The sequence below is a fragment of the Dendronephthya gigantea genome, unplaced genomic scaffold, assembly GCF_004324835.1.
Source record: "Dendronephthya gigantea isolate DGI-Jeju-01 unplaced genomic scaffold, DenGig_1.0 000048F, whole genome shotgun sequence".
Taxonomy (NCBI): Eukaryota; Metazoa; Cnidaria; class Anthozoa; order Malacalcyonacea; family Nephtheidae; genus Dendronephthya; species Dendronephthya gigantea.
The window spans coordinates 1,100,715-1,120,794 of record NW_021163058.1 but is presented as its reverse complement, the minus strand read 5'-3'; the positions used below and the strand labels follow the sequence as shown (position 1 = coordinate 1,120,794).

Sequence of the window (20,080 nt, the reverse complement as noted above, 5' to 3'; positions counted from 1 at the left end):
AAGCAAGCCACATATACACATAAGATCATTAGGGTGTTATTCTAACATACATAAGAAGGTGATTGCAGTTTCCAAGCCCTAAGGTTCGTCGAATTCGTAACAGTCGGAACTCGGAAAAGGCCCTCATATTGATGAAAAAGAAAGGGCAAGACCGGCAAGTATCAGCATGTACTCCGAGCTTACGAAAAGAGTGTGACCGGGGTTGGGACCGAACCGCACCAAAAGCATCGTTTCCGTTCGCGTCGTCAAAAAAAACAATGCTGGTCGTTCTTTCTAGTATCATTTGGCCAGTTTCACTTAAACAGAATCTTAAAGAAATTCTAAAAGAGAATCAATTTTCGAAAGCATATTCTCTGGTAAAATCTCCGCTTCTTGCTTCGATAGTTTTATATGAACATTGACATTAAACATTGCATGTATTTCCGATATTTCGTCTAATTGCTTAAAATTTATTGAGTTAAGAGCTTCTTGCTTCACTTATCTCCAACTTACAGAACAGGTTGCGTTGGACTCATGGTGTCTAAGAGCATTGACGCAAATCATGCAAAATTTTCCACTTGTCCTCATTCCACTTATTCGACAATTAAGCATCGGGAGTTTATGTCCTAAATGTCCTAAATACTTTGAGAGTCTGGGAACTTTTTAAAATTCTTCATATAACTAAAAAAATGTTAAAATCTGTAAGTACGAAATGACAGCAATTGTTCTGATATTATTAAGTTATTGTGTGTAAATGATGGCGTATTAATATCGCGTGATGTAATTCTTGTGGAATGTCTAGTTTAAGACTTGCCAAGATGGGCCAAGCCTCTCAGATTTCAATTTGACACTAAGCCAGCCAATTGGAATATCCTATTCGCCCTCATAAGGAAAATACTAGGCTTAGGTTTGACCACACCATTTCCTTCTTATCTTACTTAATGGCATGCAATTCTTGGTCCCCATCATCTGATGGGCATCAATAATTATATTAGCATAACCACCTGTTGCGCGGAATATGATATGATATGATAAAGTCACCAGTGATGTGAACAACTCATATTTTGACAGGCTCAATCAGCTGTCACTGTTTATCTGAGACTATTAGAAACATCTTCTCAGGACTACTGGTGAGTGCGCATCTCTTTTGACATAGTCAGTCGAGGTTGCGTCAAGATCTCTTCATTCAATTTGTCTTTGAAAACATTCTCATATCAAAAGAAACGAAATATCATTGATTTTGTCAAGATTCGTGTTTCACGACTAGCGAATTGAAATAAACCCAAGATGCGGTAAGTGTTTGCGCGCGTCATGTAACCCTCTGCTTGTATTACATCTTGCTCTATTATCATATTTTCATCACAGACAACAACTTACAACTTGTCTTTTTCGTATAGGTCTTCTGTTTTACTGTTAGCAGTTGGCGCTGTATTTATTGCATCATTATTAATCGAGCAATCAGCTTCGGAACAGGTAGGATGATGGTTTATTTATCCATCGTTTTCTAGTAATTGCTTGAAAAAATCAAACATTACTCGCAGTTAGGTGTAAATGTCGTGGTTAAATTGCGTCTATTATAATAAAACTGTAAGTTGCAGTGCGCGCTTGCTGCGCAAGTCATTGTGCTGTTGCGTTAATGCTTTAAACAGAATATTCAGTATACATTTATTATCCGGCGCTTTGCACACCAGAATATGTGCAGGGGGGGCGCACATCGGATTTCCAAAAGTGGTATTGTCTTTCACCTGTTGCATTTCAGTGACCCTTAAATACTTGTCTTACTTTGTGTTTTAAAAAGGGGGAAAGTTCGCATTTTTCTTTCATGTTGTTGTATAAAATAATTCATACACAAGACGGTATTAGTGACATGTAAAAGACATTTGTTTCTATTGCCAAGCAAAGAAAGCCCTTGAGGCATGTCTCGTCAATAGGGAGTTGGAATTCCGGCAATTTTGGCCGATAACGAATTTTAAGTAATCGTGTATATCGCGTGGACGTTAGAAGGAACGAAGAATTTTCTTTTCTACAAATTCTCGTGTCAAATAAAATACTGTTTGTGTAACCACAGTTATCCGCTGCAATCCCCAAGTAATTTTTTAATCGCTAGAGTCAATATTTGTTTGCTGCTTATAGTAATTTCATAATGCGTTGGTATTATAGTTTTATGCCTTCCTGAGATTACAAATTATTTTCAATCAGATCATTGAAAATGAGAACGTGGATTAGTTGGATAGTGTTGGCCTATATTGTAGTTCATTTTTGTGGCCATGCAGAAGTTACATTGCCATAATTGTTGTGATTAATGATGCCGCAACTTTTTTGTCATGTCCTGGTTGGTTATATGGAGGTCATCGTCATATATAATATTTTGAATTCCGAAATACAGTGACTCGAAACACTTGCTGAAACGCATTCTTCTTGGTGCCTAAATACGGGAATTATTAAGATATTTGTCTGATGAATGAACAGATGAATTGAAATTTCACCTCATCAAGACATTGGGATACATGTCCATCATTTTTAATGTGCGTGGTTGTAGCACAAGTGCTTTAATTTATCCGGATATTATCTCTTGGTGGAATGGCGGATTTTTCAACAAAGACAATTTTTGCACGAACACAAGTCTCTCCATATGAGTCTCTCGTCTTGCACCATTAAGAGAGCAATTCCTCATCAGTTTGTGTCTGACTGTTTACAATTCACAAAAACGTGATCAATATCTTTTCAATATACCAAATAATCCATTGAAATAATAAATAATCAATATTAATAGCGTTTAATAACAAAATAATCAATATTAATAGCAAATTAAGAATCTTTATAAATAAAGATTGCCCAAATCTACTACCGTTCTTAACTGTTGATATTATTGTCGCATAAAATAATTGCCCTTTTTCAGTCTTTTGTGTTGAATATTCTCGTAATGTTGTTTTATGCATATCGTCTCATGCACAAGCATAATATGTGTTAAAAGATTATGCATTAAGGTATTTAAAGATTTTTTTCGGTCTGGAGACTCTCATTTCATCATTAGGTTTTTGAAAATAACTACTGATAAATTAAATGTTTGTGTAATAAAAGTATTCAATTTGCTTGTTTTCGGTATGTTATATTAGATCAATTATCACTATTTATTTTCCTCATTCCAAACAGTTCTCTATAAATACAATTTTACATGTTTTTTATATGCGTCACGGAGAAACATGTCCTTGCTCATTCGCTTGTCGACGAAATCTTGGCAAAGATAAGACGTTTCTAGATAATTTTATTGAATATAATCAATTAAGTATTCTGTTCAAACCACAACGATGATCATTCAGTCAGCCTGACTTGAACCTTGACTTGAACTTGTATTTACGGAAGGAAACGATTGTAGAGCGCAGTAAGCAGCAACAGCCATCTTGTCCTTGAATCACTGAACCCACCTACATTCCATGCATGCGCGACAACAAAATGTTTCGTTATTTTGGTAGTAAGTACTCTTTGTTGTTTTAGGTAGACAAAAATTTTGATAGGATAGATTTTCAAGCCTGCCCCAGAAGAATAAGAGAAGAGGAAAATGAAAATACTAATAGAAATTCACTCAGTTTTATAGTTTTATCAATACGTTCTGAAGTACATGTCCATGTAGCGTGCGCAGCTGCATGGCCGGTGAGGGTTACTGTATGCGCGCAGCAGCGCACGTCTACGTTTGTGGCATATCTGCGGAATGAAACGCAAGTAGCGAAATGTATATCCTTGGAATATATAATATACACCGCAGTTCAAAGTTCAAAGGAATCCGTTTCCTTTGAAAACACACGCGATCCTTTTTCTGACGCCTGAGGCTTTTAAAGATGCCGAAATCAGTATTGCCTCGAATTTAAATAATAAAAACCTTCATCATCCATCTACTCTAAAATGCATGGATGAATTTTTCCGCGTAGTTTGCGTGTCTTCGCATACCTATATATAACTAATATATATCGAAATGCGTCAGCGTGATACGACAAATGTAATTTGCGACAAACGGATTTTATTATTCCAGGGAAATAACCACTGATAAGGTATGATCACTACACGCTTTTGCCTGAAATAACAAACAATGCATATAATTGTTTTCAATTCATATAGCTCAAGTTCGGTGTGGTCTCTCGTCACAATGTTTAGGACATGTAGAATACTTCCCTTGAGGCGACAATAACAGCTTCTTATCAGGAAGTCGCGGGGTACATCTTAGATCTTACGGCTTCATAAAAATAAAATTATCATTTCGGATATCAACCCAAAGTGATAATTAAATAAAATAATATACTCCGATCGTTTCTAAGCCATCAATGCACAAATTATTTTCGGTTAGTCATGCAGATAACGTATGCTATCTAGGCTATTATAAGTTGTGATATATATATATATATATATATATATATATATATATATATATATATATATATTTATTAAATAATCAAGGCGGCTGTGGGTGACACAAGACACATGTGAATCTTATAATCCATCTTTATGATTTGCGCATTTTATGGATGAATTGTACTCGATGTGCAATAGCTGCACGTTTTATTTGAATTTATTTAGAATTTTTCAGTGGCTTGTTAAAATAAACAAATACTATCTCGGAATCCAATCGAATGGAATAGCTGCTCCCAAATACGGATGTGAATGATTGACCACACCAAAATACCATGAGCCCAACCCTGACACCTTAATCACCCAAAATAATAACATCTGTCAGATGACACGGAATGAAAGGAACGCGAGATAACGCCTTTGATCCTGGGAACTCAACAAACATTCGTAATACTTTATTTTAGAAACACTTGTCCACTCTGAGGCGAAATGTATGTAACTCGATATTGATTTGTGAGTTCAGTAAGAGCTATCAGATAACTTAGGAAATAACGACTTTTATGTTTATTAAATAATTATACATACACGCAAAACTATACTTCTCTGGGGCAGTCATTTTTGAAGATTTTCAATCTCAGATAACTGTGGACGTAGATCTCCAATGCCTAGTTTACCTAGACTAAAATAGATTAAATGTCGAGTTTCTTATATCTATATAATTTGCGCAAATCAATATATCCTTTGGCGGATATCCTCCCTAGAGCATGGAGTCGAGGATCTTTTTGAGGCGTCATTGTCCCAAATGGTACAACAACGTCATACTCCAGTGAATTACATAGTTCTTTATTAGAACTCTGATGTGAGAATTCATACGACCATACATTTCCAAGAGCGAGAGAATTTCAGACATGCAAACATAAATTTCCTGCAACATTATTTTTGATATCTTAATGCATGCTATATCATGCCTCCAAATACGGCTTCCATTCTGGAAACTAATTTTCATTGCCCTCTGCTATTCACAACGTAAATAATTATTTTCGTTTTCTCCATGTAACTCTGTTAGATGCATGTAAAATGAATAAATTGAACATTTCAGCTGATTTTATTGTCATTAATTCCCAGGTTGATTGTAATGGTTGCGCGTCGTGCAGACCCACTTGTGAAGGCGAAAAAGGAGAAAGGGTAAGATAAACATACATTGCGAGTGGGCAATGCACAAATGGCTCTCTTCCGGGAGAGACATGTTGAAATATGTTTCTATTTATTAGACAATGTTCTCGTTCATTCTCGCAGTCTGACAATTTTACTTATCTTCAAGACGAGAAAATCATCTTTGCCACTGATAACATCAGAGTGTATAGTGTTACATTCACTACCTTAAGAAACGATTATGTGATAACACAAAAGCTCAGTGAAGTACTTTTTAACAAGGAACTGAGAGGTTTTTTTTTATTTATCAATCTAAATCAAGGATAAAACCGCATTTTAATGTCAGAATAAAGGCTTCAGTATATAAAGAATCCTTGCTATAGGTTATGCACACTTCATATTTCATGCTCGGGAAAATAACGTGTGTTATCACAGTGCTAGACAGTTATTGTACAGTTCTGCTGGGCAATAATAAATAATTTCAATGAAAACTATTAATTTTCTCAACTGGGTCATTCATGACCCAGAATAATATGCTTATCAAAATATACATCTGCCAATGCAATTAGACAATTTTTAATTCGAATAAATCATGCGCGTGTTTCAATACGTGAAGCAATATATGTGGATGCCAAATAATTCATTTCAGTTATCATTTTTACGTAACTCCAGCGTGAGGTCCATCCTCACCCAGTATTTCGGTGCCCGCGTGCTATAAAAATGAAGAGAAACCAAGCTTCCAAATGCACCTGAAATAATAGTGAATTGACTGAACTGTTAATTTATCAATAGGCTTGCCTTGCAATTTAAAATCATAACATGCTGTGTGTGTAAGATCATTTTACTAATGACATCGAAGTTCAGTTTACCAGATGTGAAATTATTGTATAAACATATTCCAACTATCTGGTGGTCATTAATTACACAGATCACCCGCAAGGAAAACGGGTGGAGCCAAATCCAGTTCAAGCGCTGTAAAGCATTAAATTCACAGTTATTAATTGCCTTTAAAGTATTTAGTCTACAGGAGAAGGAGGTCTCGGGCACTAAAACCTCTGTTAATAATTACATGTGTATATTGACTATTGTCAAGAAGCAAGTGAATAATAATCACTGGAACTTTTTCCTTCTTTTCATAAGCACTTAGTCTTTTTTATCTGAATTAAACCTATAAATATATTTATACTATGTTAGATTAGGATCAAATATACTAGATTCCCAGGCCAGTGATCCCATATAGCATCGTTTTCAACTAGTACGGGATTTCTATTGCACTTTTTCGACTGAATCATTTGTAGATGTTTTTCCGAGAACGAAGAATGCTTGTACAAAGATAAAGTTATGTTGAGAAGTTTGGCAGCGCGAGTTTTTAGGATTTGTTTTGGACTTATGAACTAAGTTTTTATCTGATTAATGCAAGATTCAGAATTCTTTCCAGAAATACATTCTCGTAGGAACAACAGAATTTTTTGATGATAATTTAAGATGACTAAGAACATGCATGTCTCAATCAAAAAGCGTGGAAAAAAATCTTTAAAAGCATTTGTTGCTGTCAAGATGTAAAATAGTTTCATCGAAAATAGTTTTATCGAAACATTTCCTAAACAAATCGTTATCTAGGGAGTGCGCGGCCCAACTGGACAACAAGGAGTCCAAGGTATCCCGGTAAGTACGTAATTTTAGAACAGAGTTGTGTTGTATTCTTAAAGGTTGGGCTATTTTGAATTAATCTTACACGGTTGAAAAAATCAGTAACTCTAGCGTAGTGAGGAAACGGTCGAAGTGAAAAGCAACCTTAGCAGTTTTACATTTGTTTACTTTTTGTACTTTTAGGGACATCGAGGTGAAGAAGGGCCACAAGGCGTAAGAGGACTAAAGGTGAAGCATTGAAGGAGCTAAATCATTACCACCTATGTTCATTTTTCAGGACACGTTTTCTGGTAAAAGTTTTTGTATTTCTTCGATTCGGGTTCTACACGTTCATTCTTCATTGATTTAGGGAGAGGAAGGTGAAGCTGGACCTGTAGGACCTAAAGGAAATAGGGTAAAAAATTTTATCTTCATCAAATCTGCATTAATGTGTCCAGCTTTACTGCATAAGGATGCAAGTTTTCATTATAATTGTCCAGTGTTTAAAACGTTTTTCATCAATTTTAGGGGAAAATGGGTCATCCTGGACATAATGGAAGGCCTGGTAGTCCGGTAAGACTTCTGCAGACTGTTTCCAAACCGTTGCAATAGTATAGAAAATAGAAATACTTGAAAGTATTAGTCAATTCAGTAAGCCTTTCTTATCAAAACATTTTCCTAAAATGAATACGATTCATCTTGAATTTCGTATTTGTTTAGGGTATCCCTGGTAATGAGGGACCTCGTGGTGATCCTGGAGATCCCGGATGTAACGGAACAAAAGTAAGAATGATTCCCACCATGAAATTAGCGCCAATAAGTTTTTCTAATAATCTCAACACCATATTTTAGGGCGAACCTGGCCGACCAGGTCCCATTGGCGAAACAGGAAACACTGGTCCAAAGGTAAGGTTGATAACGATGGAAATCTTGTCCGTTCACAACAACCAGGTCTAATATAAGTATTTTAGCTTGTTTAGTGTTCACACTCGCCTAGTGTGTAGTTTAAATAGTCGTTTAATTGTCGCCGGCATGAACAGAAAGAAAACTTCGTTGATTAGCTGTATTTGATCGATTTCGCGAGAGCGACATGGTCACAGCCACCGAAGAAATCATCGACTATAAATCGCATTCTTCGTATCATCTTTAGGGTTTTCCTGGACAACGCGGAATGAAGGTGATTTTTGAATTTGATTTCCATAATTTTCTCCTTTTTCAAAAACACACGTCTGTATCAATGATTTGAAATTGCGAAATTTAGGGAGAACCAGGAAAGACCAGTGGATCGCGACAAGGAGTGAAGGTAATTTATCATGACATCGTTTAAAAGAAAAACAAGAAAAGAAGTAGTAAATTACCATGAACATCTTTCTCTCAAAATCGCCACCGCATTGGTTTGGCTCTAAAACGTTTTTTTTACAATCTGGTTCAGTAAGATTTCTGCTTGTAACTTTCTAGCTTATTTACATCTGTTTTGCGCCAATTCAATTTTAAACTGATATTTACATCCACCTCCAGGGTGACCAAGGAGAGAGGGGTGAAACCGGAGCAAAGGTTTGAAATATTTTCTGTACTGAATACATGTAATATGCAAGACGGGGGATTGTGAAACAAGCAAGACGGTAGAAATAACATTTTGTTAAATTTAGGGAATTGTTGGGCCTGAAGGACCGAAAGGCGAAAAGGGAGACAAAGGAATGGAAGGCGACAGGGTACAGTGCGCCATTATGATGGCATATTGTGCATCAAATGCAGCATTGTTTAAGCAGCATGCAGTATTAGCGGGAAATATTTATAATCGTTGGTGATGGGCATTTGTTTGTAATTAATTTATGGCATGCATGCAATCTTTATTGTCATTCATATTTAGGGTGGAAGAGGTATCAAAGGTGCCAGAGGAATGAAGGTAGCTTGGAAAAAAATCCCTATTTCTCAACTAGAATATATACAAAGCAGACTTATAGGAATAATTTCTAATAATTGTTAATAAGGTTAAGGAAAACTTAAGACTTTGCATCGGGCGTGTTGTAACGAGTTTCAGGTTTCTGCAGAAACTATAGAATAGTGAAGATATGCATGTGATAATTAGACTTGTTAAAATGGCATCGGCACAAGTCGGCATCCGGCGATCATAATGCGATGCTAATAGGCGAACTAATACGCTGTCTTATAAAAAATGGTTTCCCTCTCTCCAGGGTGAAATGGGAATCCGTATTGAAAGTAAAGGACAAAAGGTAAGTCCAAATACATGGTTCTTAACCTGACCGTGTGTGATTTATTAAGTACGTTAAGCGTACGGAAGGCGGATTTCTGCACTAGTTTTAATACATTAAAAAAGGCATACACATCTATATTGCATCAGATAAATGGCTTTTAAGACTAGAGGTTTAGGACAGGATTAGGCGAGAAACAGAATTGGCTAGGGACTAAAATAATTTCAGCAAGTCCTTAGTTATGCTCGTTGGACGATCGTTATGAACGATATTTTTTGGTATTTTAGGGTGAGATAGGTCAACCTGGCTTGCCTGGTGAACCAGGGAATGTTAGCTTACCACTTACCAAAGGAGGAAAAGAAGGTCCGGTGAGTTAAACCTAAAATCAACATTACGTAAATATTATTTCATATAGCATAAACAGCAGAAATACGTACAGTAAACTGATCACCGATTTTTTAAATCAATCGATAATTCGATTACTGGTATTAAGATGTTTGGACTTACTAGCAAACCACAGTTGGGTATTTAACTGCTTATTTATCTTTTTTTCTAGATTTTCAAAGGAACAAAGGTAATTGTGCATGAAGCATGCATGCGCATGGGCATTTCAATCTTTATTAGTCATTAGGCAGGCGATTCTTTCCTAGTTGAACGGTTGAAAGTTCGGTTCTTCGATAAACGTTAACCGCAACGGTAACAATTCTTATCCGTAAATTTTAAATCACGATTTTTAGAAGTGAAGCTTTCGATAAACTACTCATTAAACCAAATGAAATTCCACTGTTCCCTTATAATATATGTCATCGCAGAAACTCTATGTATTGTATTGATTCATGTTGTCGTATTTTAAATTTTCGCTAAATTTCTTTTGTTTTACCAGGGTGAGAAGGGTGAACGAGGGATGACTGGAAATAGCGGCCAAAAGGGTGATCAGGTGGGACAACGGTTGGCAAGGCCCTTTACAGTAGATTTACAACCGAGAATGCTATATTTCTATAAGACTTGTACGTGCAAATATGGCAAAAAAGTAGTAGGATGGTAATAGTAGCATTAGGATTTGCTTCAATGCACGTTAAAGTGGAAAGGTTACCTCGATGAGCGTTTTCACACTAAAAACGATTACTGATGTTCCTTTCCATTTAGGGACCGCAAGGCGACCCAGGCAGTCGTGGCGAAAAAGGAACGACTGGACCACAAGGAGATTCTGTAAGAATTTCATACTTTTTAGCTTTTCTATCCGTGCTCCTTTATAAATCGCTCGATTTTCTTTCATATAGGGTCCAAGAGGCGCAATGGGAAAAACTGGGGACAAAGGCGATAGGGTCAGCTTATTAGCAATACACTTTTTCCCATGAGAATGATGTCTGGTGAAGAGTATAAAAGCATAATAACTGAATAATTACCATTAACGTCTGTATTAACTTTTATGCCTAATCTCTTAGGGATCTGATGGAATCAAGGGGCCTCAGGGTGAAACAGGGGAGCGAGGGCCAATTGTAAGTGACTTCTTTCTGACATTTTAATATTTTCATTTTTCGATAAAATTACTGCATATTGGTTAAATTTTTACGAGTGCTTAAAAAAAGGTCATATTGAGCAACCGCGGCTGAAATGCTATCCATATCCCCAAACCAGTCAACTATGAAAGTATTAATCAAGGATTTTTACAGGGTGATCCAGGACCTACAGGACCACCAGGGGAAAACGGTCTACCAGGCCCTGAGGTTGGTGAATGTTTAAAAGTTGTAACTCTATGTCCAAAATACCGCGTCCAAAAAAATTATGAAAAACAAGAAAAAAAAGTTATAAAATAAAAAAAATTATCGCAATTTCCTAGCTTGTACGAACCTTTTCTGGTTATACTGATTTTTGACATATATTTTATATTTGGGTCGATATTGAATACTTGAATCTATTAGTGCATTGTTTTTCATTAGCCTAAAACTGGCGTCCAATATTTTGCATATCTATACTTTTATTGTTTCACTGACAATGAATTGAAAAATATCATCTTGACGTTAAAGCTATCACTTGATCATACTAAGTTGCTGATTTCACTTTTCGCCACAGCCGTCTGTTTCATGCGTCGTTTTAATTGTTCAAAGTCAACTGAAACATTTATTATATTGTTGTTCTTGCAAATTACAAGCATGATATTGAAATGCGTCTGTTAGGCGCTCTTCTCACGATGTAAAAAATTTTAGGGACCACCGGGTACTGGACCGCCCGGTCCTGATGGTGAGAAGGGTAATGAAGGACCTCGAGGAATGCCAGGTTTGAAAGGGGATTCGGGTGTTAAAGGTTCGGCTGGGAACCCAGGTTCTCCTGCTACTGGCTTACCAGGCGAGAAGGGTGAAAGAGGGCCACAAGGAGATAGAGGAGAAGATGGAAAACCAGGTGAAGTGCCAAATAGAATATTACCCCTGTTTTCACAAAAATAGAATATTACCCCTGTTTTCACATTTTTTGCGGATTCTGTTATGTATGCATTGTATTGCAGTTAATAGAGACTTTATTCTCACAGGCGCCATTTGTTTTAATGTCCATCCTTTTTTATGAGTACTATCTACCTAAAGTTTGACACCATTTTAGTCAAAAGATACTTGCTTCATACTTAAGAGTTCTCGAAAGGTTTTGTAAGTATTCACGTATTGGTAACAAGTCTTTCTTTGCAGGTATTGCTGGCATGAAGGGTCCCGAAGGACCTAAAGGTGAACCTGGAACACCGGGTACAGACGGAGAAAAAGGTTCACGTGGTTTGGATATGGAGGGCAAACCCGGTATGGATGGTCAACCTGGACAGCGTGGCGATTCTGGACAAAAGGGAGATAAAGGAACAGAAGGACCGCGAGGTACGGAAACACGTGACCAAATAGACCTTTCTGTTTTGTCAGTAAATGTCGATAGAGAAGATCGATATAAATTGTATTTTCTCCGACATTAAATCAATTGTAAATTGTATAATATTTTCTTTTACATGACGTTCTGCGACGTCATGTAGCTATTCAATCATTTACATTCAGGTTAAGATTCATTTGATATAAACTTTTTTAAAGTTTATACGTGGCCAAGTAGAAACAGTAATTTGGAGCAAGAATGCCTTCGATCTAACAATATTTTTATTTTCTTCTGGTAGGACCTCCGGGACCGACAGATACAGTGACGGGTCCACAGGGCGAACCTGGACCACAAGGAGATAAGGGAGATAGGGGGGTACCTGGTCAAGATGGCCAACCCGGTGGACGTGGTGCAAAAGGTAGAAATAATAGTGGTCATTCATGGCTTTCAAATATCAGTTGTCCTGATAAATATTTCGTGAATAAAATTCGACTAAAGAGATGCCCCCTCACATGTATGACATGACGACATATGTAAAATATCGGGACACGTTGCACGTTGTCTATATAGTATTATGCTACTGCTCATTTTTCATTTTATTCCTAAGTAGTAATACATGGTACTGCATCGTAAAGTGACATTATAAAATCATTAATAAGGTGACGAATGTAGTACCTGTCCACTCCCACAACCTGGAGCTAAAGGTGAACCAGGCCCTCGTGGTGCTGATGGGACACCTGGTACAGCGGGTGAGTTTGGATTAAAAGGCGCAAGAGGAGAGAGAGGCGAACAAGGCCAGCCCGGTCTTCCTGGAGCTATGGGTGTGCAGGTAATGATATTTTAATTTGTTTAACAGGAATGGCAAAAGAGAGTGCTTTAATAACACAAACCGGATTTTATTTAAATGATCCAAATATTCGAATATTAAGTGAAATTATTTTGATTTGATTACATACCACTTATTAATTTAATTACATGGACATATTTTTACCAATCCGATAATGTGACAACATTTAAAGAAGACCATCTATGAAACATGTTCCAGGGTGACACTGGTGATAATGGTGCAAAAGGAGCCAGTGGTGAAAAGGGCGAAAAGGGTGATGTAGAGAGAATTACCGGTCAAAAGGGCGAGAAAGGGGATAGAGGGACAAAAGGAAGAAGAGGGCAAAGTGGAGAATCTGGTTTACCTGGAAGTCAAGGTGATCGCGGTGAAGAAGGTGTTAAAGGTGTCAGAGGTAGCAAGGTATGTTTACTTTGCCGTATTAGAGGTGCTTAAATGATACGAAGGAATATTCGTCCGTATATAGACCTGGAAATTTGCAACCGATTTTCACGTCGCCAATTTCTGAGTTATCCATTATGAATATTGACTAGGGTAACCAAGGTGGCAATGGTGCTCCAGGGATAATGGGGGAGAAAGGTGAACCTGGAAACCGAGGATCGCGTGGTGACAGCGCTGAGAAAGGAAACAGAGGTCCACAGGGTGAAAGGGGTGATACAGGAATAGAGGGACCACAAGGACCTCCAGGTACTTAATAGTAGTGTTTTAGTTTGTTGTTTTCTATTTTCAGAGTCCACATAAAAGTATTTTAGCTCCAAATATCTTGCTGAATTTTAATCAATTTCACAGGAAGAAATTGCTCACATAGTGTCACTACTAATACCGCTGTCGTTGCTTTTTATTTTTAACAATGATGTTTATTATAAGATTCGATTGTATATTCTTTCAAATTTTCACAGTGATAATGTTCTCAAACTTACATGTTCTTAGGTGATTGTAAAGACGACTCAACTAACCAGCCAACGGACAAAGGAGAAATAGAAGGTAGTGTTTGCAATATTAACAATACTTTAATGTGCAATATCGTAAGCATTTTATCAGCAGAAAAAGCAAAATAACAAAAGTTAGAATTGTTTGTTAATAACAAGCTTAGCTTATCTCATTATAAACCGCTAAATCAATAGTGGGTACGTCCTTTCGATGATTTCGTCAATTGGCCTGGAAGCCTTTCACTCATGATTCGTGAGTCAATCATAAGCCTTGTGTATATCATCATTACCATTAGGTGATCCTGGCCCGAAGGGTGATGATGGTAAAGATGGCAAAGATGGGGAAGATGGTGAAAAGGGAGAAAAAGGAAATCCAGGTGGGGTTGGTGAATCTGGAGACCCTGGGGCAAGTAAGTATGATAATTTGTGTAAGAAAACATTGTTTGATAGAAATCAGCCTGGGACCCTGGGTTTACAGTCATATCTCTAAATTGGATTGACGTTAGTATTTTGTCCACTACATATCATATAGGGGGTATATTGTAGGTCGTATTATTGCTTTATTTATTGTATTATACAATATTATAGGTGAAAAGGGCGAACAGGGTATGAAGGGTGAGAAAGGAGCAAAAGGAGAAGTTGGTTCCTTTACAGTAGGTGGGAAAGGGGAACCTGGAAAGCCTGGAGGGGACGGTATGGATATTTCTTTATTCATGTAACTAAAACACAATTCATTGTTGCGTTGAATGAAAAATTTCGGAATTTTCACCTTAATCAGCATTCTCGTTAGAGTTTTTTTTCCTTACCGACGATTCTCGTTTTCTTAAATGAAAGTGACCGCTTATAATAAGAAATAATAATAAAACTTCTATAGCGCATATACATTACTGTTTTATGCTGATATATTCGAATGCATTTTTAGGTAGTAGCGGAGACAAAGGTGATAGGGGTGAACAAGGACCTCCAGGAAAAGCTCAAGATAAAGGTGAAAAGGGTGAGAAGGGAGTACCGGGAGTAAAAGGACCATCAGGACCACCAGGTGCGATAGGTATGCCCGGAGCTCCTGGCGCTCTCGGAAAGAAAGGTGATGAAGGTGAACCTGGTTCACCCGGAAAGGATGGTAGAGATGGCAACGATGGTGTTGGGGGAGCGAAAGGGGACAAGGGCAATTCAGGTTTGATATCATGTGTTTTTTAAATTCTAATAGGGCATGCATGTGATCGTGCTGTCTGTCGGTGAAGGTTAAAATCGTCTCGAATATCACCGTAAATAAAAATCGTTAACGCTATCATCAATGTCGTGATATTTTAGGTCCCGCCGGCGAGGACGGTTTTCCAGGTACAAAAGGTGACGCAGGTGCAGCCGGGCCAAAGGGTGATACTGGACCCAAGGGTGTAACTGGACCTCCAGGATTCAGAGGTGAAAAGGGAGACCAAGGTGTGCCTGGTAACCCTGGTGAAAGGGGTGTAGAAGGTGAGTTTAGAGTTTTATCTGAATATTGCTAATCGTTAAACCTTAATTTGACAAATGCACAGCTGAATCCAACACGTATATTTGAAACGAAAAATTTAAAAATGAGCGTACTCCAAGTACAATTTAGTGTTTGCAGTTGTTAATGCAGAAAGTGTGTATGTATATATAAAAACTTTAATAGTCAAATTTTTGCTTTAGGTCCGGTTGGCCCTCCTGGTGAGAATGGTTTGAAGGGAGACAAAGGAGCACCCGGTAGTGAGGGACCAAAAGGGGACACGGGGGAACCCGGTGCAGAAGGGCCACGGGGCCCTGAAGGACCACCTGGGGAAAAGGGTCGTATGGGTGGTGAGGGTCGACCAGGAAAAGATGGTGCACCCGGACCTCAAGGAGTGGAAGGAGATGTTGGATTACCGGGTAATCCAGGACCTGAAGGACCACCAGGTAATCACGTTTGAAACGGCGTTAAAACATCGCGATAAAATATTGCGAATGAATAATTATGTTAACTACCAAAAATTACGGATTAAGGGACAACCTTTTTGAAATGATTGTATTTATAGGTCCACAAGGAAATAAAGGCGAGAGAGGCCCCATTGGCAAGGGGGATAAAGGAAGTCCAGGACCCACAGGTGACAAGGGTGGTCTTGGTTTCCCCGGAGTGAAGGGAGAGCCTGGAAATCTTGGAAATGATGGAGACAGAGGACCTCAAGGAAATCCTGGAGAAGCAGGTAACATATTTGCCCCATCCATTAGACCAATTTGTAAAAATTGCATACTGTAACATTTCGTGTTAAATGAAGATATTTTCTATCAGGCGATCAAGGCGAGCCAGGTCAAAAAGGAAACATAGGGATCTCAGTGTCTGTAAAAGGGGATCAAGGAGAGAGAGGAGAGCAAGGTCCACCAGGTATTCAAGGACCACAAGGTGAACAAGGACCACCTGGTACAGGATCCGATGGCCTCAAGGGAGCCAGAGGTATGTCCGCGGCTTTATTTACCAACATCTAAACCGGTGGTTAAGATTTTGATTGAGATGAAGTTTAAATAGATTATACAAGAAATGCGGAATGAAGAATGCTTTTTTGAAATAAAATCACACGGAACTGATCATATTAGATGAGCTTAACATAACAAAAGAAGATGATGAGATGTGATGAGCTTCACATAGCAGATTAAAAAAAATCTGCGGTCGCAAGAAGTCGATCGAGCTACATTCTACACTGAACGGAAATCCGCCTTTAAGGCCGTCCCATTCATTGACGGTATTTGGTCACGATAGTTTCAGCATTTACGCTCCGTCGCACTTTTCTTTGTGTGAAAGTTATTAGAGAATCAATTGAGAATCAACTTCCTTGTTCGATTGCCTCAGAATTTTACTGCTGCGCAACCATGATCTTAAATACATCTATGTGTATATTTTCATTTCTAGGCGACAAAGGTGATGTAGGCCCCAAGGGGATTGAAGGTGAACAAGGAATATCCGGTAATAAAGGTTCTAGCGGTCCTGACGGACCCCGGGGACCTCAGGGTGACGCTGGATCACGAGGCGAAAAGGGAGCCACAGGTCCACCAGGTCCTGCTGGAGTAAAAGGAGGGGATGGAGAGAAAGGAAACGAGGGTGTAGCTGGTGATAAGGGTGATATAGGACCTCAGGGCTTAACTGGACCTCAAGGTTGGTGGGTGATCAAATTTAATGTAAATCAAAAGTTAGTTTATCCGGTCACTAAATTGTTGCAAAATGCCTTATTATGGAGAAATAGATCACGAAACGTCAAAGTTTTGAGAAAGGACCTTTCGTCCGAATGTTGCTAGGACTTTAAGGGAAAGGGTCAGCGAGCTTCTCTTAGTAGGAAAAACGTGCTTATGCTTAGGTACAAGTTAATAACTTATGTAAATATTTAACAGGTCCAGAGGGTCCTATTGGACCACCAGGACAAGACGGTCCTAGAGGCGAAAAAGGTGATGTTGGTGTCCCAGGTATTATCGGCAAACCAGGACAAGATGGACCCCGTGGCGATACAGGCTTAACTGGTGGTAAAGGTGATCCTGGTCCTCGAGGTCCTAGCGGTGATAAGTATGTATTGCCTAATCGCGAGTCATCAAGTATAGACCTTTACAAAAAGTCTGAGTTGTGACGTTGTTTGCATGAAACCAAAGCAGGATTCTGATGAGCCAATGCGTAACTTTATGACATACTAAACCCAAAAAATATAATTTATAATGGTATATTGTCTTCTTGTTGTAGAGGTGCTCCCGGAGTTGCAGGGCCTACCGGAGATAAGGGACGTGATGGAAATCCCGGTCCCCGGGGTCCTGATGGTGATAGCGGGGATAATGGAGCGCAAGGTCTTAAGGGTGACAAAGGCAAAAAAGGAGAGAAAGGAACGGGAACAGGTAAAAATTTGATTGCTTTTGAGTTTACGATTTTCAAACCCAACACTGCATCTACACCGTGCTGTCATTATTTTGAACTTGCAAAAGGAGGGAATATAATACATATAAATAAAGACTGACACTCGTATAAGCTTAGTACTTCACAGTATAACGATCATTACAGGAATACCTGGACCTGAAGGAGCCCAAGGGGAAAAAGGCAATCAAGGGCCTTCTGGCCAAGATGGATTCCCTGGTGACCCTGGTCCAAATGGTGATCCTGGCCGAGCTGGTGATGTGGGTGCACCCGGAAACGACGGACCTCCCGGAGCTGATGGTAGGAATCTTAAAAACAAATATTTCCAACAAAAACATTTATCTTATGGCTTTTCCTGGTTTTGAAGAATTTTTTCAAAACGTCTTCCCTTGGCTTGAAAGCTTTTGCAAAATACGAAATGATCAGTTTTACAACACGGCTTCGGCGGTCATTTATGTAATAGCAATATTATCTTTTTCAATTTCAGGTTCCCAAGGCCCTAGAGGAGACGTCGGCCCAAATGGAATTAGAGGAGACATAGGTCCCCCAGGACAAATGGGTGAAAAAGGAAGGCGTGGTTCTCCAGGCCAGGGAGATTTTGGTTTTATGTTAACAGTTCACAGCCAAGCTAGCTCTATCCCTGAATGCCCCAGCGGTACGACGCGAATGTGGGATGGTTACAGTTTATTGTATATCCAAGGAAACGAACGTGCACATGGTCAGGATCTTGGTGAAGCTGGTTCCTGCATACGAAGATTTAGCACTATGCCTTTCTTGTTCTGTAATATTAACAACGTTTGTAATCTTGCCTCACGAAACGACTACAGTTATTGGTTAGCAACAACTGAACCAATTCCAATGATGCCAGCCAGAGAACAAGCGGTTGAAAAATATATCGGACGTTGTTCTGTATGTGAAGCTCCGTCTCATGTCATTGCTGTTCATAGCCAGTCTACGTTAGATCCAAATTGTCCTGAAGGATGGGAAGCTTTGTATGGTGGATACAGTTTCCTTATGGTATGTAAACAAACCTTATTTTGCTTGTTTTGGCTACAGATTTACTGAAGGGCTGATTTTTAAGTTGGATCTTTACGTTCATGCTATTTGAGAATGAATGACTGCGTCCTATTTTCTTGAAAAACTTGTATGAGACGAAATGACCTTTTATTATAGCATATCAGCTCTGGATCAGAAGGTGCTGGTCAATTGCTATCCTCACCAGGCTCCTGTTTGAAAGACTTCCGCGCCAATCCCTTCATTGAATGTCACGGGCGTGGCACGTGTCAGTTTTATGCCAATACATACTCGTACTGGATGACGACGGTTGAAGCCCAGAATCAATTCAGAACACAACAGCCAGAAACCCTCAAAGCCAACAATTTACGAAGCCGCATTAGCAAGTGCACAGTTTGTATGAAATCAATCCCCGATGTCGGAAATGTCGGAAACCTTTAAAGACAAAATTAGACAGAGTACTTAACCTGGATATGAACAAATATTCTTAAGTTCTTATCGTTAAGTATAAAGATAACAATATGATTACGTTCTATTTTTCTGTTTCCTTTGTACAAAATGTGCAAAATACTGTAGGAGTTTAGAAATTTGCAGAATTTAAGCATATATATTTCTGCTTCGATAAACTGGGCGTGCGCTGCCCTAAAGTTTCAAAACTGAATAAATACCTCTAAACCAAATTGGCAAATGGCTACATATTGCTCTACATGTTCTTTTGTGATAGTATTTGAAGCGTGTGAAATTTTAGCGCGATATATTGGGATTTTTAGGATTATGAATATAGACTTACAATTATATATCATAATTACAGGAAGTTAGTTTAGGTCTAGTTTTAAAAAATGTATCATTTATTAGTTAAAAAATATTCGAAAGTATTATTGATTAAGAGATAATTTGCAATGTGATTTCTTAAGTACATTTCAATATATACCAAATAATTCATGATATATATACCAAATAAAATGTAAGTTTATGATGAGGAATATATGTAATAGAATAATTTTGATAATAAATATTAAGTTAGTAAATATTTTCGTATGCTTAAAAAATTTTCTCTGATAATTCTCCATATGGAAAAATAGCCTTATTAGTGCCAAATGCAATTAATGTGGATAACGCCAATTTTTGTGGGAAGAAAAATTGTCAGGTGAATATTCGCTTTGCTCGCGGGAAGAGTAAATGGAGAACTTTTGTAAATTTCATTATCGCTTATTTTGTCGCCATTTTTGATAATATTTTGATATCCTAGCTGGAA

At 38.2% G+C, this 20,080-nt stretch overlaps 1 protein-coding gene across 1 annotated transcript; it reads left to right on the top strand.

Annotated features, from left to right (window-relative positions):
• Positions 1-1,074: 1,074 nt before the first annotated feature.
• LOC114528121 (fibril-forming collagen alpha chain-like) lies at positions 1,075-19,832 on the top strand. The gene is made up of 42 exons (XM_028549718.1): positions 1,075-1,271; positions 1,377-1,452; positions 5,446-5,505; positions 7,093-7,137; positions 7,306-7,350; positions 7,472-7,516; positions 7,630-7,674; positions 7,822-7,884; positions 7,954-8,007; positions 8,252-8,278; positions 8,363-8,404; positions 8,620-8,655; positions 8,751-8,813; positions 8,972-9,007; positions 9,297-9,335; positions 9,602-9,682; positions 9,871-9,888; positions 10,198-10,251; positions 10,461-10,523; positions 10,595-10,639; positions 10,760-10,813; positions 10,988-11,041; positions 11,522-11,714; positions 11,993-12,169; positions 12,454-12,573; positions 12,815-12,984; positions 13,201-13,401; positions 13,533-13,686; positions 13,930-13,983; positions 14,225-14,338; positions 14,517-14,621; positions 14,851-15,102; positions 15,240-15,401; positions 15,600-15,842; positions 15,962-16,129; positions 16,216-16,377; positions 16,831-17,073; positions 17,307-17,475; positions 17,647-17,795; positions 17,959-18,111; positions 18,299-18,828; positions 18,985-19,832. Exons 1-42 carry the CDS (start codon positions 1,267-1,269, stop codon positions 19,264-19,266), a joined length of 4,851 nt encoding a protein of 1,616 aa, XP_028405519.1. The 5' UTR covers positions 1,075-1,266; the 3' UTR covers positions 19,267-19,832.
• The last annotated feature ends 248 nt before the right edge of the window (positions 19,833-20,080 follow it).